This window comes from Macrobrachium nipponense, chromosome 6, assembly GCF_015104395.2.
Source record: "Macrobrachium nipponense isolate FS-2020 chromosome 6, ASM1510439v2, whole genome shotgun sequence".
NCBI classification, from domain to species: domain Eukaryota; kingdom Metazoa; phylum Arthropoda; class Malacostraca; order Decapoda; family Palaemonidae; genus Macrobrachium; species Macrobrachium nipponense.
The window spans coordinates 78,807,732-78,833,174 of record NC_061108.1 but is presented as its reverse complement, the minus strand read 5'-3'; the positions used below and the strand labels follow the sequence as shown (position 1 = coordinate 78,833,174).

At 39.7% G+C, this 25,443-nt stretch overlaps 1 protein-coding gene across 4 annotated transcripts in view; it reads right to left on the bottom strand.

Annotated features, from left to right (window-relative positions):
• Nucleotides 1-25,443, bottom strand: part of LOC135216880 (double-stranded RNA-binding protein Staufen homolog) — a 203,385-nt gene that overhangs the window by 19,705 nt on the left and 158,237 nt on the right. For all 4 annotated transcript variants that reach the window (XM_064252402.1, XM_064252404.1, XM_064252401.1 and 1 more), the window contains exons 15-17: nucleotides 21,376-21,546; nucleotides 7,417-7,548; nucleotides 6,951-7,049 (exon numbers count right to left, since the gene is read on the bottom strand). In XM_064252402.1, the coding sequence (XP_064108472.1) occupies nucleotides 6,951-7,049; nucleotides 7,417-7,548; nucleotides 21,376-21,546 (402 nt within the window). The remainder of the gene's footprint in view (nucleotides 1-6,950; nucleotides 7,050-7,416; nucleotides 7,549-21,375; nucleotides 21,547-25,443) is intronic.

Below are 25,443 nucleotides of genomic sequence, written 5' to 3'. Positions count from 1 at the left end.
TTGTACTTAGAAAAAAAAAAAAAAAAAAAAAAAAAAAAAAAAAAAAAAAAAAAAAAAAAAAAAAAAAAAAAAAAAAAAAGTCGTTTCTCGTTGGGTTGTTCATGGCTGTACACGTTCACACAACGAGTATAACGTTAAAACCATACTTTCATCATTCTCTTTTGCTGTTATTGAACTTATGTAACTAGAAGATGGATAAAGTTAGGCCATTGTAATTTGATCTCTCGTAAAATCGACTGACGTAAGACTAATAATCTTAACTTGAACACTACAGCTACCTGTACACTGTATAAACTTTACTATATCTTTACATATACCCAAAGGATTAAAGCTAGGCTTTTTTCACTTTACAGTATTTACAATGCTATAATGTACTGTACAGTACTACTGTACAGTAAATTCTATAGTACTATACTGCATAAATATCATTTTACTTATTGCGCCATTGTGGGATTACGGCGCCTTTGACTGATCTAGTTACGAAAGGTGTGCAGTGGCCGTAGGCTTTAAAATCGCTTAACGTCGGCAGCCAGGAACGGAACCCCTGCCGCTAACGGAGGGCTGCTTGTAAAGCTAAATTGACCAATAAGCAATGAAATACAACAATTTGGACCATTCAATACCTAACAAAACCTTGACTGTACCTGTAAATAAAGTGTATTAGTGTACAGGGTACAAGAAATACTGTCTGTACATGTACGTACGTACGCAGTAAAATGTGGAACCTTACCTTCGAGTGAGGCAATGTCCGAAAGTGTCAACAGAGGAGGAGGACAAATGGCAGAAAACATGAACACTTAACTTTACGAAACATTAAAAAATGGCAGAAAACATTGACATTAATCTTTACAAACACATTAACAAATGGCAGAAAACATTAACAATTCTTGACTATCTCCATCTTCCTTCTCCATAGAAAGCATCCTCTTCTTTCCATAAACTTCAGCAACATTCTTGGGACCGACCCATGGCTAATAACATAAGTAATTAGGTTCACACACAACACGATAAAGTAACTAACAGTACAACGAAAGCAAAATCCCTAACATGAATTTACGTTAGCAAACGAAATATATGTGAACAAACAAATTCCAGGTGTTTACAATAACGCTGCCACAAAAAATGGTCAAGGAAAGCCTTTACATAGAGGCATGATGGGACAGATGCTGACCAATAGGAGAGCAGGATTTTACGGTGGTGACTAGCATCAGGAACCAATGGGAGAGCGGGAGGATGGTGGCAAGTCTACCGAGTTGGTGGCGCACTGGTTTTAAAATTGTTCTCAGCGGCCCGGGCGAATCTCGGACTTTACCCTTTCGCAAGCTGAATTATTTTCGTACACAGAACCAAAAAAAATCTTCGTCTTTGCTTTTGTAACCTGAATTTTTCATACGTAGGGGCTTTCGTATGTAGAGGTTCCACTGTATGTACCTACGAAGCACTCATTACAACCACAATTTTTCATAGGTAGGGACTTTCGTATGTAAAGGTTCCACTGTATGTACCTACGAAGCACTCATTACAACAACAAGACGAAACATGTTTGGTGATGTTAATAATTGGTTCAGAAGCATTTAATCTAGCTTTAGAAATTTCCGGTTTTGTCATTCTATTGGTCCTTTTTTGTAGTGATAAGGACTGTTGGTTTGAGGAGTTATTTGTTTTGTTGTTGTTAATGGAATATTTGGGTCTTGTGGATGGTTGGGGAGTGATATTTTGGTTTGGTTTAATGGTATGATTTTCATTAGTATTATTTGATAGGAATTGTAGTGTGATTAATTGATTCTTTACTGTCTAGATATTGGCTGTTTGATTGGGATTGAGGGTAATTGTATATTTCCACTTGTGATGAAGTTAGTACAATATCTTTTTTAAAATGTTCTCCTGGTGTAGTTGGAGTTTCTTTGGATTGATTGTAATTTTCAATATTCACTTTTTTTTCCTTAGATGGGGTTCATTCCAGTACTATTCTTTTCTTTTTGTCAGTTCTATTATTATTATTATTTGACTCCTCTACCATTGGAAGTTCTTTCCAATGGGTTTCTGAATCTGCCATGTTAGTTGTGGTATTGGTGTGTATAATATCACTTTTCTTTTTGGTTTTAATATTAATGGCATGAAATTTAGTTTCTATGTTTATATTATCTTGCTTTTTTATTGTGCTGATTGATGTTTTGATTTTTACATTTGAAAAGGTGGGGCTTTTGGATGGATTATTAACTCCTCTTACTTTTAGCTTGAGTCTGGCTTCCATGAATGACATTCCTGTCCTATTTATTAACAACTGAAGTTCTGTGTTGTACTGGTAAAATTAGCAATTTTAGATTTCACGTGATAGGCTAGTCCACAATTAATACATTTTGGGTGGTTACAGTTCCAATTGGTGGTATGGTTATTTGAAGTGCAGACTGCACATGTTGCCTTATTACAGCATTTTTTGCATGTGTCCATACCTTGAGCACTGTGTACATTGTAGTGGTTTTGGAATGAAAGGATGGACTTCTCTATTTTGTCCAAGAATTTTTATTTTAAATGGGAAGTCTTGGCCTGTAAATGTTATTTTGGCAGTGTTGATATCTGTATTCTTGTCTTTCCTACTTGAAATTGTGATTATTGTTATATCTCAATTTTAAGGAGTCTAGTAGTAGTTGTTTTGAAGGGAAGTTCTTGTTCGTTGTTGGGTAGGATGACTGTACCCTGTACATAATTTAATGTTTCATGGCTTGTAATTGTTACTTTTATATTATTTATTTCTGTTATACTTAAAACGGGAGTGGAATGCTTTTTATTGGTTACTTGGATAAGCCATTCATTGTCTTTGACATGTCTACATTCCATGTCCTGTGTTGGATATAAGTAATTTGTTTTCTAGTATCGCTGCTTAGATTTTGTTGTCAGTTTTGCGGACTCGAAATCTTGACCAGTTATCTGGTCCAAAGAGGTTTTCAAAATGTACCAATGATGGATTAAGTCAGTAATTTTTGTTTCTTTTTGGTCCTTGTTTTATATATGTTGCTTGTCTATCAGGATTTTTATATTTCCTGTATTGATGGGAGGATTACCTGTATCTAATTCAGAATTATTGTTCATTATATGCAATTCCATTGTTATAATATTGGAGTTTACCAATTGATTTTTGTTTGTTTCTTTTTTACTTATGCACCTTAATTGGTTTTCTGGCTCTGCTACTTCACTTGGAACAGGGTGTTCCTTTGTAGCATTTATAGCACTTTCATTGCTTGAGGCAGTCCTAGGGAATTTGGGAGTGATGTGCCAATAATCATCAACTGTGCCAGAATTTTTCCATCATGGGGCCCAGAGGAACTCAAATCATTTACTTCAGTAATCATAAACATATTTGAGATGAAAAAAAAAATGAAAAGATATCATTGGACCTTCACGAAGTTAAATCTTCTGCCACTGGCACAAGTGAGAAATGACTCCCAAATGTCCGCATCCCTACCCTACCCCAAAAGGAGATGGCATAACATGATTAGTATGGCCCAAGTGTAAGGAGAACCCGCTTACTAAGACTAAGAGTATTACGAGAATACAATTATCCCCGTCCTAATCACATTGTGGGCAAACCAGCTAGAATGCCATGAGTTCTATTCCTAGAACCTCCGTGGTCCAGCTCCACTGACTAGTTCCTCCTGAAAAACAGGTCCGAACATTGTCGGGTAGATGATGGATCTACTACAGTTCTCACTATTTAGCTTTGGATTTAACTCCACGTTAAGCCATGATGTGTTTTCTTATTCATTTGATTTTAAAAATTTTGCCAAAATGCAAAAGTCCACAGACATTAACTCAAAAGTATATGATGTTACATGGGACTCTTGGGTTTGAACCTAGGAAGAAATTCCTGAGGTTCGAGTTCGGGCGACTAACTGTGGAGCTGTGGAGAAGGCGAAGCACAAAGCTCGAAATTGAAAAACTGGTCTCCAACCCCTAGAAGACCCGAGACCACAAAAAGGTGGTTGTAACACCCCGGAGAGTTGACGTCTTGACCATCTCCACAACTTTCTTCTGGAGAAGAGACCATGCTTCTCCTGCAAGGGCCAAAAACCTCTATGAGCCTGCTGAGTAGGCTGTCAATACGATGGGCATTGACACTAAGGGGGGATTCTCCCTGAAAGGGATGGAGTAGCCCTCTTTTAGAACTAGAGAAACCCATTGCTCTGTGTCCCTGGCTTCCCATTTTTCCCAAAAGTGGAGGAGCCTGGCTCCTACAGGCACACAGAGGATATGGCTGTTATTTACAGGAAGAGTGCGGTTTGGACGAACCTTGTTTTACTGCCCCGAAAGGGATGTTGCTGAAGAGAGGAGACAGTTTTGAACCGAAATGAGATTCTGTGTTGATTTCTTTCGGAGATCTGATGTTATCTCTTGGACCGTGGATTGTGGGAACAAATAAGAGCAATCTAGAGGAAGGGAAAAAAAAGAAAAAAAAGTGTAGACTTCTGAGGAGTGATGGCTTTGGAGGTGAAAGAACACCACAGTTCTCTTTTCTTGAACACCCTGAGGAGAACACCAAAGCTAATTCTAGTAAGCTATCTATAATGGCTTTAACTGTGCAAGAAAACTCCCAGCCAGTCCACAGACAAGTCCTCTGATAGATCACTGCAGTCTTCAACTTTCTTCGCTAGAACCCCCCACAGTCCACTCCAAAATGCTAAAAACTTTGAAAACTATAAAAATGTTCTTAATAAAATGGTCCAATTCAGAGGCTGAAAACATAATTTTGGCCAAGGCAAAGGCCGACCTCTGAGAATGAGACAATTGGGCATGAGAAGTTCCCTTGGGAGAAAGCAGTGACTCCCACAGAAGGAGCTTCTCCAGTTGCGTAAGAGTAATATCTCTTGCTTGAAAGTTGTGATGTGGAGGGGTGCATAAGGTTTGTCTTGCCTTGGTCTCTCGTCTGTCTGTGAACCAACAACCGATCTCTCACAAGGCTTTCTTGGACAATGGGGTCAGGACCATCTTTGGAGGCCTGGAACCCTCACCAGGCTGGTTCATTATGAAGAATGCAGATGCAAGAGAAGCTGGGCCAGCAAGAGAGAAAAACAGGAAACGCAGCCAGAAAATTTCTGAGGATACTGTCATAAGGTGAGGAAGCAGGTGTATGATCCAAAACCTCACCATTTGAAGAAATCTACCAATGAAGTGTATCTGCAGGGTCCTGTGAGACCTCAGGAGTCCTCTGAAGGACCAAGATTATACCCAGGCGACTCTGAATAGGATCCAGTGAAGAATCAGGTAATACTGCATTAGGTCATTCCAAGTGCTCAGTGGGTGCCTTGACCACAGGTGTGCTGGACACTTTGTGGGTGCCTGGTGCCCAAGGAAGACTGGGCACTCAAGGGGCACAAGGCATGGCACCGTGCTCCTCTCATAAGGTGCTGAGAATTCCTGGAGAGGAGCTGACCACTTGGACACTCTCTTACATGACACTGATGGGTGCTTCTGAGGCTTGGATGGGCGATCAAGAGACAAACTGGTAATCTTCTGTTGGGTACTCTGGAGAAAGCTACAAGACGGCCATGGACAAGTTTCAAGCTGCCTGAGACACTTGCAAGGAGATGGAGTAGCAGTCAACAACTACTACATGTCTCTTTAAAGGATGAGTTGTCTCATAGAAATGCGGATTAGCCTCAGGCTTCCTGAGACACTTGCAAGGAGACGGAGTAGCGGTCAGCAACTACTACGTCTCTCTTTAGAGGACAAGATGTCTTACAGAAATGCCCATAAGAAAATGCAAGAGCCCAATGACAGCTCTTGCATTTTCTTATGGACACCTTTCCAGTGGCTGTCCACCAACATCCCTTGGGTTTCCGGTATGCCTTCTCCCTGGTGCATGGGAGCCTGACAGTGACCTTTGCCTATAGTGTCAGCAGAACAGGCAGACACTTTCACTTGCACTCTTAATCATACTGTCCCACAGTAGTTTAACTGCAGCACCTAACTGCTCCATAGTACTCACCATAAGATTAAACCTTTGATCAAAGCACAATTTGAGGCTGGACATGGCAGCATGATCATAAGCTTGGGGGATGCGTAAAGGTGCAGGGGTGATAGTCTTCGGGATGATTATAGGGAAAGAGCAAAAGGAGTCTGAGGAATAACAGGTACATCGGCCTCGTCCAATTTATGAGAACACTCAAGGCTAACACATTCCTAGCTTTCGCCCTAGAAGTAGCCTTCCTTTTCCTGTCTCTCCCTAACTTATCCAGATATGATTTCAGTGTATTTCACATCCCTTTATCCCAGTCCCTACATTTGTCACAATTCAAGTCAATCGAAAAGTGTGTCCTCTACAATCACTAAAATAACGTAGGCTAGGGTTAAATAAATCCGTCCCAACAGAATCTAGGCTAATTGGAATAGGCTAATCCTATTTGAGTTAGCCCTTAAATGGATGGATCCCCTCATATGAGTAGCAATAAAAGGTTTTGGGTGGTGGACGGATCCACTCATGGTAAGCATCAATATTAAAAGCCATTGTAATATTGGGGGTGAGTTTCCATTTTGTCGACCCCAGCTACTTGCAGACTTGTGTATTCATGGATTTCCCTATGGACCTTATACAGTGTCCCCCAGTTTTACGTGTTTCACATTTCTTGATTTTCAAAGTGATAACTTCACGTTTCCATGGCCCACTTTGTCGCAGATTTTTGTGGAACACATTATTCACTTTTCCATGGGAGAACTTTCACTACTTTGCAGATTTTTTAGAATTATGGATAAGAGATTGTAAACGTACTTTGAGAACAGTGTACCTTCTGAAAGTCTTAAAATTTTAAATTCAAGCATTCCTACCAGTACAAACCCAACATGGCATTTGTGCTGCCCAAAATTATTTATAACAACAAAACTGAAGTAAAATTTGAGTCTGAAACCTGGAGAGAAACTTCACTAAAACATTCACAAACAAAAATCTATGCATTTACCTGGTCATGGGAGTCATCAATAGTAGGGCCAGCTCCATGTGAAACATGGGGAGGGTTAGTAGATAAAGACACCAAACTAAGATATTCACTCTTGTTACCCTGAAAGAGAAAGGTTAAACAAGACATAAGGTAAAGACAATATTAATTAATAAAGTTATTTCAAATTCATCTTTAAGCTGTCACCAATTTCACATTTATGGGGATGTTACTGACTGCCTAAGTGAACCACCATGATTGCTGTCTTACAGCATTTCCTTGCACATATCATGTGACAATTTTGAAGAAAGTGAAATCAATGGATCCCATAAATTATCTAAAATATTTGCCTCATACTACAATCAAAAAGTATCAATAAAACCCAAAACCGGGCTATTAAACTAATTTTGGTGTTGAGTTTACTATAAATTACTGAAAGATTGCAAAAAGACACAATACCAATTGACATCAACCTATTCCAAACACATACCTTTGGAAAATCAGTGAACTGAACTTGCAAACCTAAAATTTGTGCCAAATACATCAGTTGATCCTTGGGACGCACTGCCTGTGTTGTAGAAGATACAGTTGTATTCTGAAGTTCTAAACCTTTGTCATTATACTGAAAATAAAAGAAAAAATATAGTTCTACAGTGAATAGTATGTATACATATTATAAAGAAAACAAGTGCCAGAAAAAATCTTACTACAAAATTTTCAATGGTTCAAAACAAACCAATTTACTTATTTACAACCTATTCCATTTGTCAAAACTTGTTCCCAGACAAAAGTTCTATAAACTAAAAAGTGGGTACTGTATCAGCGCATGCAAATCCATTTTCTTTCGGCAGTCAATCCACTTCATTCATGCAGCCTATCTTATCAGCAAATATGTAGGACCCTCAACAGGGAAAATGTTCACTTCTACCATAAGTACTCATATATCAATCAATTATAAAAATCTTACAGCCCTTAAATTTTGTCTCCAAAATATTACTTCACTATACATCCTGTGTATCGAGTGTAATCTAGTTTCAGTAAAAGCCAGATTCAGTAAATTCCTGCTTATCAAAAGTAACTGCATCCCAATTTTTGGACTTTGTATGAACAGAGAAATTCTATATTTGTGGCACATACTAAGAATAACCTTACAATTAACAATCACCCAACAAGAACACAACCCTAGGGAGACAGCTTGGTAGCCCTTTTAGCTTGGTAGCCCTTTTATTTTATTTACTTGTTATTCACTGCACACACTATTACCTCATTATATTTGATGCTTGAGAGTAATTTCTACTTGAAACATTTATTTACTAATAAGTGTTCATTCCTCTCCCCCCCCCCCCCCACCCACAATGGAGAAAGAAAATAGGAGTAATAAACAGTATGTGGGCTGTAAAACAATCAGTAAATGTAATAACAAAATGAGAAATCAAAGAAAATGCCTTCCTACAAATATGCAAGTCTGGAATCTAATTGAAAGTGCCAAATTGAGTATCTGGAAATTGAGAGAACAGTTAGACCATACAAGGACAGCTATGAAGTCTTTGCGCTGTTAAATTACCAACAAAATAAAGGAATTCCTGAATTCATGCAAGCCCAGAATAGTTTACCCATTTTATGGAAATGCAAGATTTTGTGATCCAAAACAAACCAATGTCCAAATATTTATATTCTGCTCAAACATGGCAAAGCTAATGCATACAAGCTATTGTGTATCCACAAAATAGATTAGACAATTTTTCATATTCACACTTCTAATTCTAACATTAATAAAATTTGAGAAAACCATTTTTTTTTTAAAATTAAAACTACAGGACATGAAGTCTCATTTTACAGTCGTTTTCATATGCAAGACAGTTATTTTCACATGAAAATCAATGCAAAAAAAAAAAAAAAAAAAAAAAAAAAAAAAAAAAAAATTACCCAGCAGGGTCACTGTCCCTATGTATTCAAAAAGATGTATGCATTCAAGAATCAAAACTTAAACTCGATGTTTTGCAAAATAAACCACTTCAAGATAGAATGAAGAAGATCTGGATTGTGTATGCTATGGATGGACCTGAGGATGTTTTATATCAAGATTTGGGAGAGGAGGATGATGATATTATCAAAAACTTGGCTGATGATCAGTACAATGAATGCACTGACATGGATAACTTTAAAATAATACTTTCATATTCTGATACAAATATGTGATTTTCAAGGCTGCTGATGCAATTGATATTCTTTTCCCTTTTGCCATTTTCTGTTCCATATTTCTACGTGAGTGTCCACTACAATATATTTGTTTAAAATTGTGAACGAGTTTTGAATTTCAGCCATCCATTTGTTTGACAATACTCACAAATATCTCTTATTGTGTCCATCCATTCCACATGAAAAGCTGTACATATGGAAAATGTCAACTAGACGAATGATGACGACACTAAACATCCATCAAGACCCCCTTCCATTGGCCCAATACTACACATCCAACTAGATGCCTATACGGTGGCTGTCTGCCAATACCTGGGAATGCACTAGTACAGGCTTGACCAAGGGGGCAAACCCCCTCGGACAGGACACCCTTAACCACCAAGTATGCCTCCTCCCAGGTTCAGGGAAGCATGACAGGAACTTTAGGTTTAGGAGATTCAATTATCTGGATAGCTACCTCCTCCATAACACATCCAGCAACATGCCTTTTCAATAGCTGTCTGTCAAATGGCTGGGCAGTGACTTAGTTCTAGGAGAACCGGCGGGCTGAGGCTGGATAATCACCTCCACTGCACAACACTACACTGTTACAGTGCTGATTTCTGTTAACCCAGTCAGGCAAAGGCACGGGAAGGGAGCGAGAGAGCAAGTGGATCAAAAAAACAATACAAAATAATATGGGCTGGTAGTAGGAGAGAAAAAATGGATGCAAGGAGAGTTGGTGCCAGATGCTGAGTGCTCTGAGCTGGCACCAGGATATAGTTGGTGTCAGGCGAGCTGGGTGGCAGGTGCACTAATAGCTCGGGGGCTGATGAGCACTCCTGGGCACTTGGAGCACGGTTCTTGACTGTCAAGACCATCTATTCTTCCTAAAGCCCATTGCAACTAAACATTAAGTACCATTTCTCTTCTAACTACATTCTTGGCCCTTACACTTTTCAGTTTTCTGCAATGGAAAGTGTGATAAGATGTTTAGTCTTGAATGCAAATTTGCCATTGTAGCAAAAAATGATGAACTTATAACTAATAATGATGAACAATAAGAAACTGATCCCGAAAGTTAAACTTGAAGGCTACTCAAAATCAGCGGTAATACTTCACCGAAATTCAGATATATAACCAACAAATAATGAACAAAGCTGCTGCATACAACCCGATGTTTACAGCAGGCAAAACAGAAACAGAATGAGGTTGTCTGCTAAATCATTCCTGGGTGGGACTGGTCACCTACACTAAACAACTGAAGTGCTACTGCCAATTTTTTATTTAAGCTGCTGCGCAAGTTAGAAACTACAGCTATGTAATTACTTGGTGAATTACTTACATAAAAACTGAAATACACTGTATGAAAATTTAAATAAAAAAAGATGCAGTAGGGTACTAATATTTTTTAGGTATGACTTACTAAAAAACCAAACACAAACCAAGCTGAGCACAAACTGTATAAAAACCGATTTTCAACTTCACAGACACTGTCTCATGAAGGAAAAAAATTCTAAGTAACACAGACCCTATTCTATAGCCTACACTTGAATATTTCATAGCAATCTCACATAGTTCTTAGCCAAGATTAACCTGTAGTGTTACTCAAAAATATTGTTTTTTAATTTGCATGGCATAAAAAATTCTAAGAAATCTTAACACTACCCACAACACATCAAAAGTTACTAGAACTTAGGTTATCAAGTATCATTACGTAGTTAAAACCTCTGATAAATATGTATATTACAATATTTATTATAATAAAATATTATTAATCTTAGTTCATTAACCCTTTAACGCCGATGGACGTATTAAACGTCGATATAAATTGTCTGTTGGGTGCCGATTGGACGTATATACGTCGATATAAGTTTTTTTTTTAAATTTGCGGAAAAATAGTTATAGGCCTACTAGGCAAAAACTTTTGAATCACGCGCCTTGGGGGATGCTGGGGGCTCACGGATCAAGGCGTTGTTTTGTTTACAATCGTTACCCAGGTGCGCAAGCGCGAATTTCTTTCTACTCGCACTAAAAAGCATCAGCGACACATCTCGGAAATTATTTAGTCACTTTGACATAATTTTTGCACCATTTAAAATTAGCTGTTACATGGAGTATTATATATGAAAATGTGCACAATTTCATGTAGAATACAACAAAAAACAACTCATGGTTGTAGCTTTAATCAGTTATGAAATATTTTCATATAAATCACAATAAGTGCTAAAATTTCAACCTTGACTCGACCAAAATGATAAAAAAACGCAATTGTAAGCTAAAACTATTACATTCTAGTAATATTCAATCATTTACCTTTATTTTGCAACAAATTGGAAGTCTCTAACACAATATTTCGATTTATGGTGAATTTATGAAATAAACTTTTTCCTTACGTTCACGCAGTAACTCTTCCGAAAAAAACATAAATTTATTTGTCCAATTGTCGTAATGTTTGCACTATTTTAAATTAGCCGTTACATAAAGTTTTATATATGCAAATGTGCGCAATTTCATGTAGAATACAACAAAAAAACAACCTATAGTTGTAGCTTTTATCAGTTTTGAAATATTTACATATAAATAACGATAAATAGAAAAAATCTGTCCTTCGGTCAACTTCAACTCGACCGAAATGGTAGAAAACTGCAATTGTAAGCTACAACACTTACAGTCAAGTAATATTCAATCAATTACCTTCATTTTGCAACAAACGGGAAGTCTCTGGCACAATATTTGGATTTATGGTGAATTTTTGAAAACATCTTTTTTTTATGTCCGCGCATTACGAATTCATGCATCATTTTGTGATAATATTTTCTCTGTGTTGCCTTGATCATTTTACAATGTGTTATATACCAAAATGATCGCAATTTAGTGTACAATACAGCGAAAAAAATTAACTCGTTAGCTTTGCCGTTTTGCTCACAGCACAATTTGTATATAATTATATATGAAATTTTTTTTTTTTGCACTGTTATATATCCCATATATATGATAATGATATTTTTTATCATTTCTGATGGTTGCATACTATCCTTCAGGCAATGACAAAAAAAGGGACAAAAAAATGAACTCTTAATCTTGAAAACTAAGCGTGCTGTGATTTTTTGAAAAAAATAGTTTATCCGCTTCGGTGCTCACTCGTGAACGCGGCCGGCATACGGGAGAGGATTTTTAAAATACCGCTTTGGCGTTTAAGGGTTAAGGGAAATTAACTTTATCAGATTCAGGCGGCCCTCGGTTAGCGTCAGGGGTTCCGTTCCTGGCCGCCGACGCTAAGCGCTTTTAAACTTTTAGGCCGCCGCACACCTTTTTTCGGAGTACTAGACCAATTAACAGCACCCTAGACCAGTTGAACGGCGCCATAATCCCACAATGGCGCAATAAGTAAAATTATATCTATGCAGTATGGCACAATTGAATTTACTGTACAGTACATTATAGTATTATACTGTAAAGTGAAAAAAGCCTAGCTTTAACCCTTTGGGTGTCTAGAGTATGTGAAGATATAATAAAGTTTTATACAGTGTACAGGTAACTATATAGTGTTTTAAGTTATGATAATTAGTCTAACGATAATCCGATTTTACGAGAGACCAAATTACAATAGCTTAACTTTCTTATCTTCTAGTTAAATAAGTTCTAAAACAGCAAAAGAAAATACGTAATGAAAGTATGATTTTAACGTTATACTCGTTGCATAAATGTGTACAGCCATGAACAACCAAACGAGAAACAACTATTTTTTATAAGTAGAATCGAATTGGATAACAACATTTGTTTGGCTTGTATTTCATCCTTCGTACCATAGTAAACAATTACCATAGTTTTTATAAATGATGTTATGTAGAATAGGACTGAGATATCTTAATGTAATAACTTTACTCGCTATAGATCAAAGACCAATAGGAAAATATACTGTTAAATTTAAACTTAGTTGTAACTGAAGCTGAGAAAACTGTTGAAGTTGCTAATGGCCATTATCGTGCATCGGCAACAAGGATAAAACTCCAATAAACGCATGCCATTAAACACAACAGAAGAAAAAAAATTAGATAAAATCAATTTTGATCAAAACTACTGTGCTTGAAAGAACACATTTTACTTTTGGTTTTACGCTGATAAAAGATAAATAATGTAAAGTTCATATTACGATGATATAAAGGAAAATTGCGAACAGAATCAGGCAATTGTTTTACTCAATAAACATGCCACCAACATAATTTGCTGACGAAAAAAATAAATTTAGTTCACAATCACAACGAGACATATCCAAGTAATATTTCCACCTAAAAACACATATAAGGAAAAATTCCCTTGTTTCATATATGCTAAGTATCTAGATATTCATTTATACCAACTAGAAGCAAGAAAATTTTCTTAGAATTGCGTTAAATATAGCGAAACAAACTCAAATTTGCCATCAGCTGATATCCAAACCAAAACATTGACCTCTATGTTAGTAGTATTTTATAATACAATAATTATTGGCTACAGTGAAGTAATGTACAACTTTTTAGAAGATTTATGGAAAAGATGCATGTTTTGTCTTTTAAAATAAATTTATGCAACAAGTGTAAACAATTTATTATAAAAACGTAATTCAACTATATAAATTAAAATCTTATTATTCGGGCAAGACTGAACAACCAATTCCCTTCATCATGTGAAGGGCTGTTACAAAGACTTCAAATGGACATGTGTACTGCCAATGTATCAGATGTACAAAAATAAATAAATACCCTGTAATACATTTTTCATACACATTTTAAACATAAAAGCATGAAAACTTATAACAAAATGCTGAAGTTTCATTTACAAAATGAGTTATACTAAGCTCCCAAATTAGTAACTATAACTACGTGAAGACTTTGTTAATGCTTTTTTGGAACACCGGCAGACAAGAACTAACAAAAAAACATCCTCTGATAATGAGGAGGGCAGTTACAAAAGCTGCCTTAATTTGTATCAAATTTATGTACAAAAATAAAAATACCCTCTACGTAATATATTTCCATACACATTTTAAACATACAAGCATGAACATTTGTAAAACGACATTGATCGCTAAATTTGCAATTTTTTAACTATATTTTCAGAAGAGCGGCAGGCAGTGGCGGACAAGAACGACCATGAAAAAACATCCTCTTTAATAACGTAAAGGGCAGTTTCAAAACCTGCCTTTGTATCATATTTATGTACAGAAATAAAAATACTCTACATAATACATTTTCATACACATTTTATTGACAAATCGATTGCTAAATTTGCACTTTTTTTAACTCTATATTTTCGGGAGAGTGGCAGGCTGTGGCATAGAACAGCGTCATGGCCATATAGTTTACCCTAATACCTATGTAATAACTCTCAATAAAATTTTTTAATATCATTTGCATAACCTTTAAAGTCTGAACGGTATTTCTACAAATGTATGTACACGTTAGACATAACTTGCTTGTGCGCTGTTAACCGAAAATTGTGCCATAAAAATACCTTAAAATACCAAGTTCCTATCAGATAAGTGACACATAGGCTCATATGGACCCTTAGTGAAACTTCTCAGGACCAAGGAAACATCCCACGTCAGAGGCTTGAGCTCCCAATAGAACTCAATTGCTCAAACCCCTTAACTAGTAAGGAAAGTTCCCAGGTTGAAATGTTGATACCTCTAAGGCGTAACACTAAACTTAGGGCCGCCCCGTAGCCTCTAATGACAGAAACGGACAAACATTCCTCATCTCTGAGGAAGGTTAAAAAGTTAGCTCTGTGCTGAATAGATGTTCTGAGTGGAGAAAAACCCTGTTTACAACACCAATCACAGTAGATCGCCCATTTGCCTTGGTAAACCACAGAGGTTGACCTTCTGAGACTGCTATTCTCTGAGAAAAGCCTCTCGCTTGAAGGAGATATTTGATAGCCTCCAACCGTGAAGAGACAGGGATTCTACTGACTGGTGGAACCTTTCTGCATGCTGCTGACACAGGAGATGCTGCCAAGAGGAAATTTCCCTCACTCGGAACCTCCAACAACAACGACAGCTGATCTGGAAACCATTCTGCCTGTGGCCACAGAGGGGCTACCAAAGTCATCCTGAGACCCTGCAAACTCATCAGCCTGTTCAGGACTTGACGGATCAAATACAACGGAAGGAAGGCATACACCTCTAGGTTGTCCCAGGGATGTTGGAATGCGTCCTGTGCTAACGCTAAAGGATCTGGAACCACTGAACAGAATATCTCCACTTTCCTGTTGAACGGAGTCACAAGAAGGGCCAGCATGGGTCTCCCCCAAACCTGGAAAAGCTTGTCTGCTACTACCTGATTAAGGGAATACTCTGCACCTACAATCCCGACGAATGAATTTGTCCGTGACCACATTATGTTTGCCTGGGATATAACTGGCTGAGAGCTCTACCAAAATACTGACCAACCACTGGTGAACCTTGACGGTCAAGGCGTGAAATTGACGTGAAACCAGGCCTCCCTGCTTGTTCACATAAGCGACCACCGTGGTGTTGTCTGACACGAGAACAACAGAATGACCCTTTACTTTCTCCTGAAACTTCTTCAGACCTAGAAAGGCTGCCTTCAACTCCAAGACGTTGATATGTTGCTGTTTGTCCTCCAAACTCCAAACACCTGAGGCAATGGCGCCGCCTAAATGAGCCCCCTAACTTGAGAGGGAGGCGTCAGAAAACTGAAGGAAGTCCGGTGGGAGAGAACGCAGAGGAACACCCTTCAAAAGATTTCGGTCGTCCATCCATCAACGAAGGTCTTCTCTCACTTCCAGAGACAGAGGCACTGAAGATGAAGATGACCATGAGGGACCAGCTTCTCCAAGGAAGACAAAACTCCCAGAAGAACCTGCCACCGATGAGCTGACTGATGTGGTTCCGACAGGAGTCATGCACCACCACTCGCAACTTCTCCAATCTCTGATCTGACGGGAAAACTCTTGCAACCGCAGTATCAATGACCATGCCCATGTAGAGAATCCTTTGACTGGGTACAAGGTTTGACTTTTCATGGTTGCCCATGATGCCCAGTTACAGGCAAAACCAAAGCAGATGATCTCTGTCCTGCAGCAGCTTCTGGAACCTGCCATGACCAACCAATCGTCGAGGTACCTTAGCAAATGGATCCCATGAGCATGGGCCCAACTTGAGATGAGAGAGTAAGACCCTTGTGAACACTTGAGGAGCTGTGGTCAGCCCAAAGCACAGGACTTTGAACTCAAAGACTTTTTCTCTGAGAACAAAGCGAAGGAACTTCCTGGACGTTGCATGAATACGGATTTGGAAGTGTGCGTCCCTAAGTCTATCGACAGCATTAAGTCGCCTTCCCTCACAGCTGCCAACACTGAACATGGGATCTCCATCTTGAACCGTGTCTTCCTGATGAAGTGATTCAAGGTGGATAAGTCGATCACAGGTCTCCATCCTCCCGATACCTTGGGCACCAAGAAAATGTGACTGTAAAACCCCGGAGATGGACGCACCACTTCCTCTATCACATCCTTGTCCAGCATCTTCTGCACTTACTCCTGGAGATCCAAGAACTTTGGAGAATCTGGAGGATACACCTTCCTGAGCAGCGGCTTGTCCAAGAGAGGGGGAGAAGTCTGCCACTTGACCCAATGGCCCACCAGGCAACAAACACCCCCCCCCCCATGGCACAGGAGAGGGAGAGGCACCTAACCTACCGATGGCCCCCTTTACCTCTGCCCCTGGGGCCCCTTAAAGGAACGGGAGCAAAAGGGACGTTGGTCCTCTGACCTAGGCTGGGACGAATGGGGAGGCCCTGCCGAAACCACTCCTAGACGGGCTACCAGGCGACGACCTTTTTGACTGCTGCTGGGCAGGGGGAGGAGGAGGAGCCTGAAGTCTCCAAGGATGAGACTCCGACTTAGACACAGCCTGGTGCTCTAATCTGTCGTTGGTGTCAGCCCGGCACCAGTCTATCGCATCCTCCAGCTTGGTCCAAGGGAACAGAAACTGTCATTCCAAAAGATCTCCATTCCTCAATGCCAGCAAGGACTCAGGGTCAACTGATCTTTTCATCCTGGATAAAGCCAATTCTCTTCTAATCAGGAGAAGGTTAGCCCATAAATTAACACTGTGGTGAGCAAGATATGAAAACGCCTTGCCTCCAGACTGTAACAAACTGGAAAGAGAGGAAGCACTCACCAACCCCTCTGGGGACCTGACAGAAGCTTTCTTGGCAATGACCGCTGACCAGAAGTTCAGTCAAGAAACAGTTTGCAACATGGAGGCTGCTATAGACTCCAACACTGAGGCATCCTGTGGAGACAAGGATGGAGCTACCGACCGACCTCACCCGCTCCAAAGTCAATCACGGCTTCAGACGAATGACGTCTAGGTTAAGATGACGTGACATCAAATATGCAGACTTCGTAGCATGTACTTCCTATGCCTCGTGAGAGGCGGGGGTAGCAACTTAGCAGAGACCCTAGAGCGAAGCAAACTGTCCCAATCTGAAACAGAGACGTTAACCTTATGCAAAACTGACTGGACATACCCCAACAAGGGAAGTTGAAACTATGACTTGGGATCCTGCATAGCTCCCAGCAAGGCTTCCAAGCAGGAAGGAGTGAAAGATTACCAAGCCTGAGTCCTACTCTCCAAATTGTTGAATCCACGAGCGAGATTGACAACTTCTGTAAAGGAAGACATAAACTCTTGCGTGTCTCCATCCTCTTGCTCAGGCAATGGAGACTGATGATGAGAAGGATGTGCAGGCTCATCTAAAGTGCCTTCCTCATGTAAATTAACAGATGATCCAGCAGCCAAATAGCCCGAAACACCAACTAACCTGTCTGGGCTGGATCCAAGCGTGACGAACCAACCACAAGACTAGGGACATCACTACGCACTCTCCCAACAGACGACTCTCTAACATGGCCGTGTACGAGCACATGCAGGGCAGATGTACAAACGTGCATTGGTGAGGAATCTCGAACACTCAAGATAGAATGAGAATCCCTCGGAGTCGAACTCCTGAAGTACCAGGAAGAGGGGCAGGTAAACACTCCTGCTGCACCAACTCTGCACTCACAACCTTCAACCTCTTGACAGGCGCCTTGAGATCCTTATGGCGACGAATAGGCCGTGGAGAAGGAGAAGCAGAAGCACCTGCAACATGTGCCTGAACAACGGAGGTTGCAACACGCTCACAACTCAATGCAGAGGATGAAGCAGCCACTGCAGATCGTACAGGGGAAGAAACACTAACAGGCTCAGTAACGCCCACACTCACAGGAACACAGGCGTGCAGCTCCTCACTTGCAGATGAAGAAAGGGCAAGGTCCTTAGCCTTCCAACGCTTGATATGCTGATGTGGCAGAGATGGGGGAGAAGGAGAGGAAGACAGCACTGACTCCTTACACAATCTCTTCGCAGGAGGCGAGGGCGACACAACACGTTTGCTTCCAGTCCTCCCAGCAAACTTACCTTCTAAAACAGAGTCCAATCTCTTAAGAACCACCTGGCATAAAGCCTCAGACGGATCAGCAAGAGAAGGGGCCGATGACATGGAAGGGAGATGCAGTGAACTGGATGGCAGAGATGACGTCATGGCAGCATACGATGACGACAGGGACGAGTGAGACAGAGCAGCAGAGACAACTGGGAGTGACGTCATGAGCGGCGATAACGTCATGGCTTACCCTTGATCCACATGGGAAGCAGGCGCCACTGGCGGAGGGATAAAAAAAGACTGACTCCGTGAAGTCACTAGCGGGGCTGATGCCACGGCTACCCTCTGAATCAAAGAAGCGGCAATCGTCACTGGCGGAGCAATACAATATGGCTGACCTCGGCTACCCACAAGGACGAGACCAGGAGGAGGGGGGTAGCGGGCATCCAAGAAGTGCGTCAGCAAACCCTTCAAGGAGGGTGGACCCCTTAGCCCAAGCGTCCCCCGAGCACCACCATTTTGGAAGCCTCCGACTCTGAAATAAAAGACATTGATGAAAAAGCCTCCTCCCTCTCGGGAATCAAATTAACTCCCAAGGAAGAGTGGAAGACATTACATAAATCAGCCTGAGGGCCTCCTGATACTTCCAACGATAAATCAATAGAAGAAAAGGAAGGGGACAAAGGAACAACACTAGCATGGGGTGTAACAGCATCGGGAAGAGAAGAAAAAACCTCCAATGAAGAGTACAAACCCTATGATGGCCCCTCTTACTAAAGAATAACTTCCACTGCTCTCTAAACATCACATAGCATTCTGTGCAAGGATTCGTTATTGTACAAACGTTAGAACAGCACCTACTACAAGTGACATGTGGATCCGTCGCAGCCAAAGACAAAAAACGAGAACACGGAAAACCTGGAGTTTTGGGCCACATACGTTGACAAGGCCGAGAAGGAGCAGAAGCAGCCATAATAACAGCACACACCCACACTCAAACACAAGCGAAAACGGGCAATGAACCGGATAAAAGCCGAGAGAGGTCAACCATAAATCTCGTCCAAGCGATTTTAAGAAAGACTGACGATGTGGCATGGGTGCGTGGTCCTTGACCACTCTTCACCCGATACACACACGCGTTGCCAGATCTCACAAGATTCCTTTCTTTCATCTGTGATTTAACTGGATCCAGCTAGAGGTTAGAAATGATCCTATTGTTAAGACCAAAGTTTTTGTTCGCATATGAACATGTGTGTTTCCTAGTCATCTTGCACACCAAAGGTGCAGTCGAGGCTGAAGGGGAAAAGTCCCATGTCAACTTACTCAGCTATAGGCATCACCATAGCCACTGGAGGATCACCTGTAGCAAACAATGAAGACACTATAACTGCAGAAGCAGCATCAGACACGTCAGTAGTTGGTTGGTCAAACCTTCTTTCTGTGAGTGAGTGAAGGAAGGGAGCAAGTGATGGAATACCTGAAATATTCATGATTGGGCAGATTCTGAGAAGGTAGTCAACAGATGTAAATACGTACCTTAGCTTCATCCTAAGATGAGGATGGATGGGTTTGTAATTCATGTGTCAAACAGCCCTCCTAGGAGGGTGATGAGACAATGGTAAGACAAAAAGGGACATAAGCCCAGCAAACCTTCCTGGACTTCCTCCTCCTATTATACTTTTCCTACATACATGAAGTCTAAGAGGCACATTCATTACAGGGAAGGGAATGTGAACATTTGTTCCTCTACTAGAAATAGCACAAAATATATGTGAATCTACCAACGTGAAATAAAACAAATGCACATCCATCCACGACGGCACTCGTTAAGTTTTTTCTCCATGTCAGAGAAAAACAAATCCAGAAATCACCAGAAACAAGCAGCAAGTATTAAATCAACGATGAGGGCAAGGAAAAGATAAGTTACTCATCCTAAAGAGCACACGTGGAAGAGCTAGCAGTAGTGCTCTCTCTCGACGATCAGAACTTGACAGTACGTTTATAAAAAGGCTTGAGCTCTGGCGCACTGCAGGTGTATTTCTTAAGAGATGCTTTTGGAACAGGCCAGAATTCTCTTACGGAACTAAACCTAACGAATGACACTGATTATTCATAAGCTTTGCTCTACTTTTGATGACAGAAATAATATAGTATGTGGAATGAGCAGGCGAGACAGTTGTTTACATAAGGGGCTTTCAAGGGATTTCTGTGGTCTGGCAGTGGCCTGGGCCCAGGGGTGCCAGTTTAAAGTGGTCAAACATCACTTACATTCAAAAGGCATACCTGCAATATGTATTGCTTCTAAAATGTGTATGTAGCTTTACCACTTTGCATGAATGATTACAAAGTAAACAAAACCAATACAATAAAATAAAACATAAAAATTACTTCTTTTTAAACAATCACCCCGAGAGAGAGAGAGAGAGAGAGAGAGAGAGAGAGAGAGAGAGAGAGAGAGAGAGAGAGAGAGAGAGAGAGAGAGAAATGCAAATAAACACATTTTAAATGTATAGTTTTTTGTAACATGATGTATACATGTGCATTTACCTTGTACACATGCTGAAAAATATGTAAAAATAGATTATTGTATGTATTATATTAAGTATAGTACAGTACTGTCTCAAATAATGTAAATAAAAATCATGTAGAGGGGAAAGCTTTGGTGGCATGTGTGTGCAGTTGTTCACTATCCACAGTCACATGCACAGCCATGCGACATCAGTCAACAAAAATGTGTTTGTTTACTCATTCACCATCCACCCACAAGTACAAAATAAAAAATTGGACTCTGGTGAGTCCATTAAGTAACAAAATCCAATAATAATAATAATCACCTGATTAACCATATTTTGTTGTGGTGGAGTCTGTTGTTGAGATGGCACCTGCTGTTGAGGGGGTGCTTGCTGTTGCTGTTGCTGTTGTTGCTGCTGGGTAGACATAGAGAGCTGCTGTTGTTGTTGCTGGGGAGACTGCATGTTGGGTGGCTGGTTGCTTCCTGGGTGGCCCTTAATAAAAAAAAAAAAAAAAACTTTTATGAGCTTTCCCCTAAAAACTTTTCAACTGAAACCCTAAAAGACAAGCAAGCTTTATATAACTTGGTCCTACTTCACCTACACAACTAATACAAACTATTGCAAAATTCTGTGCATCTTCTACAAGTTCTAGTCAAGTTTTCCCTCAATAATGTAATTACTTCATGATTTCTATACTAACAAAAACAAAGTGCTGTACAGCAATGACAATATAAATTATAAAATATCACTCTTCAACTGATTAGTATTGATCATGTAGACCAGTGTGAAAGGATAAGCCAAAGGAAGACATAAAACACTGATGATGGTTGATAAGCAAAAATCGCTAACTTTTTCAGTGCCATGTGGTGATAACCGGTTAATGGCGCCTCTGTTAGGTATGTATCAGCATCAGTACAATAGTACCTCAGACTTCAAACTTAATCCATTCCAGAAGGCTGGTTGAAATGTGAATTGTTTGAAATATGAAACAACTATCCCTGTAAGAATAAAGGGAATCAGGATAATTTGTTCCAGTCAACCCAAGTCTTCCATTTTCAAACTTTTTTTTTCTATTACGTATTGTGTTCAAAAGTTAAATTAAGAGTGTGAAGCAATAAAACAGTATGTTATACGGAGTCAAATTGTTGAAAAATTCAGTTTCCATGTACAATTTACAAACTGTTTGACGGCTAGAGGAGGGCAGTCAATATAATGACCTCAGGTTTGTTAGCTATGGAAAATACAAATAGAGTAAAAATTTGTCCTTTGTTCATATGCGAAACAAACCTTCAGTCTTAATGATAGGATAGACTCATACTTGGAGGAAGGTACATGAATCCTGAAATGACTGGAGGTTTGGCAAACCCAACCAACCTTCCCAGAAAGGAGAGTTCTAAAGAAGGGAGTCTATGCCTGTGAAAAATTAGAGTATATATGTATCTAAAACTCAGTCCACTGGGTGTAAACACAATGAAACATGTCCAGATTCATTGAATCCATGGATCAGAATGAGAACTCCATCTGTTCAAAACAAACTATGCCAGCCACAAGCAAAGGGTTTGTCACTACTCCTCATTCCCCTTGCTGGAGAGAGGAGAATAAGCTACTGAGAAGCAGATTTGTATACTGTATGGAACATAAAAATAAGTAAGACTGCAATACTCACCTACATCACACCAGATCCAGCATATGATGTGTCTAATCTTCAACCCGGTTGTAGGAATGAAGAATGGAAAAAAGGGAAAGGAGGAGCAGTCATCTCACTCATTCTCTCTTCCACACAATCATCTTGGGCATGATACAAACTGTACTGCAGGGGCACTGAATGAGCTACACAACTTGTTGGGCAACGACCACTGGACCAAAGGAAAGTGTCCAAGGACCTGTGGGCAATATCCTTGAGGTAAAAGGAAGTGAAAGTGGTCTGCCAAAGCCATGAATCAGCATTCAAAATTCTATGACCAGACAAGTTCTTCATGAGGCCAGAGGAACTTATTCCTCTGATGTCATGCGGACTTGCATGCACAGTATTTCTGTCAGAATTTGAAGGCGAGGAGCAGGCTTGTCTAATCACCTCATAAAGCCAAAATGAAATGGTATTCTTGGACACTTCCTTCTTGGCTCGTCCTATGGTAACAAAACATCTACAACATGTAGGTCTACATGAAAAGTCCTTTTTAGACAGCAAAACAGTGCTCTAATGGGACAAAGTAATAACTCCTGAGGATTGTTGTCAACAAACACCCTCAGGGAAGGAATGGAATATGAGGCAAATCTGTAATCGTGAACCAAAGGATTTTGGGTCTTAGCCACAAATTCCATGACAAATTCGAAGGCTATGGACCCCCAACCCCTGGTATATTTACATCATAATCTAGGCCATGAAGCTCTCCAACTCTCTTCGAGGAAACCAAGGCCTTCGATTTTGCTTGAACAAACAGTTATCCGAGTTGAATGCTATTATATGTTGATCCCATTAGATGGAGCCAACCTGCTAAGAGAGCAAGGATGTGTGTGAATACTTGCAGGGGATGAAAGCCGAAGGACAGTGCCAGAAACTGAAACACTTGGTCCCAAAACACAAAAGTTAGAAACTTAAGGGAGTTCAGATGGATTGGTATGTGGAAGTAAGTATCTTGAAGGTCTACTGATAGCATCCAATCCACCTGACGGATGGATGCTAAAATGGAATGAACTGGTGTCCATCCCCCTGATGACTTCGGCACTACAAAGAAGCAATTGTAGACCCACTCCAACTCTTGATCTAGGACTACTTCTACCGCTTGTTTCTTGAGAAGTAAAAACTTCCTCCTCGAGAACTGAAAATCTCTGTGAATTCTCGGAGTAAGCAATTAAGGCGATCGGCCTCTTGGCTAAGGGAGGAGTTTCCAGAAATGGAATATCGCAGCAGTGTCTTAATACTTCCACCATCCATCGTTCGGCTCCTCTCTGGTTCCACTTCTCCCAAGACTGAAGGAGTCTGGCACCTACTTTTATATGGAGGACATTGCATTCACTTTTTGGAAGGGGGTTTTGTCATGGAATCCTTAATGGTCCTCGACCAGAACCGTACGTAGGCTCTAATCCAGGTTTATGTGAGGGAGCCCTGGTGCCAAACACCATCCAGGCACAAATGGGCACTCAGGCGTCAGTGGGCTCAAGCTGGATGTCCCTAGAAGTCGCTTTTCTCTGTCTTTCTTTACTTTATTCAAATGAGAGTTAAGATTTGTCCAATCCTTAAACTCATCATAAGTCATACTAACTAAACACACTTGTCCCCTGCAGAATGTAAATTTAGTGCGAATCATATTTCACTGAAGTGAGTCTAGTATTGCAACCTGTGCTGCAATAACAAATACTCGTCGAACATGTGTCAGACATCTTTAAACTATCAAGTCAAAAAGCAAGTCTGACATCTTTAAACTAACAAGTCAAAAAGCAAGTCTGTATCTAGAATAGTAACTATTTTCAGAGAAAACCCTGCACAGGTAGTGTTCAAGTCACGATAATTTGTCTTAAAATAATCCAATTTTATGATGGGGTTAGCTGATACGACATTATTTTGAAAATATTTTTCAATTTCCCTCGTAACGGGTGCAGGCAGCAGTGTACAATCAGCGAGCGAGAGACCAAATTACAAAGGTCTAACTTCATCCCATCTTCTAGTTAAATAAGTTAAAAAAAAAAAAAAAAAAAAAAAAAAAAAAAAAAAAAAAAAAAAGCAAAAGAGAATGATGAAAATATTATTTCAGTTATACCTTGGATAAATGTGTAGCCATTAAGAACCGAACGAGAAACAACGTTTTGCCAAGTACAACCAAATTGGATAACAACATCCACTTAGCTTGTAATTCAACCATCATACAATAGTAAACAATTACTGTAGTTATGTTATAAATGACATTATGTAGAGTGGGAGTTATATATTTTTATGTAATAATTTTGTTTGCTATAGACCAAAGATCAGCAAGGAAACATACTGTTAAATTTAAACCAATTTGTAGCTGAATCTGAGAACACTTCTAGCTGCTAATTACTATTATCGTGCATCGGCAACAAGGATAAAACTTGTAAATTTATGCCATCAAACATAACCGTAGATAAAATTGAGAAAATCGTTTAAATTAAAATTTCAGGTCTTGAAATAAAACATTTTACTGTTGTTTTCACACCAATAAAAGTTAAACAACATAATGGTTAAGTTTGTACTACGATGACATAAAGTGAAAATAGCGAACAGAATAACGTGATTTTTTTTACACAATAAACATGCCTACAATGCAATCTGTTAATGAAAAAATAATTTAGTTCACAATGAAACTTATTAAAGTCATATTAAGACTGAAAAACATGTCATATAACAAAAAATTACCCTGTCTCATATAATAA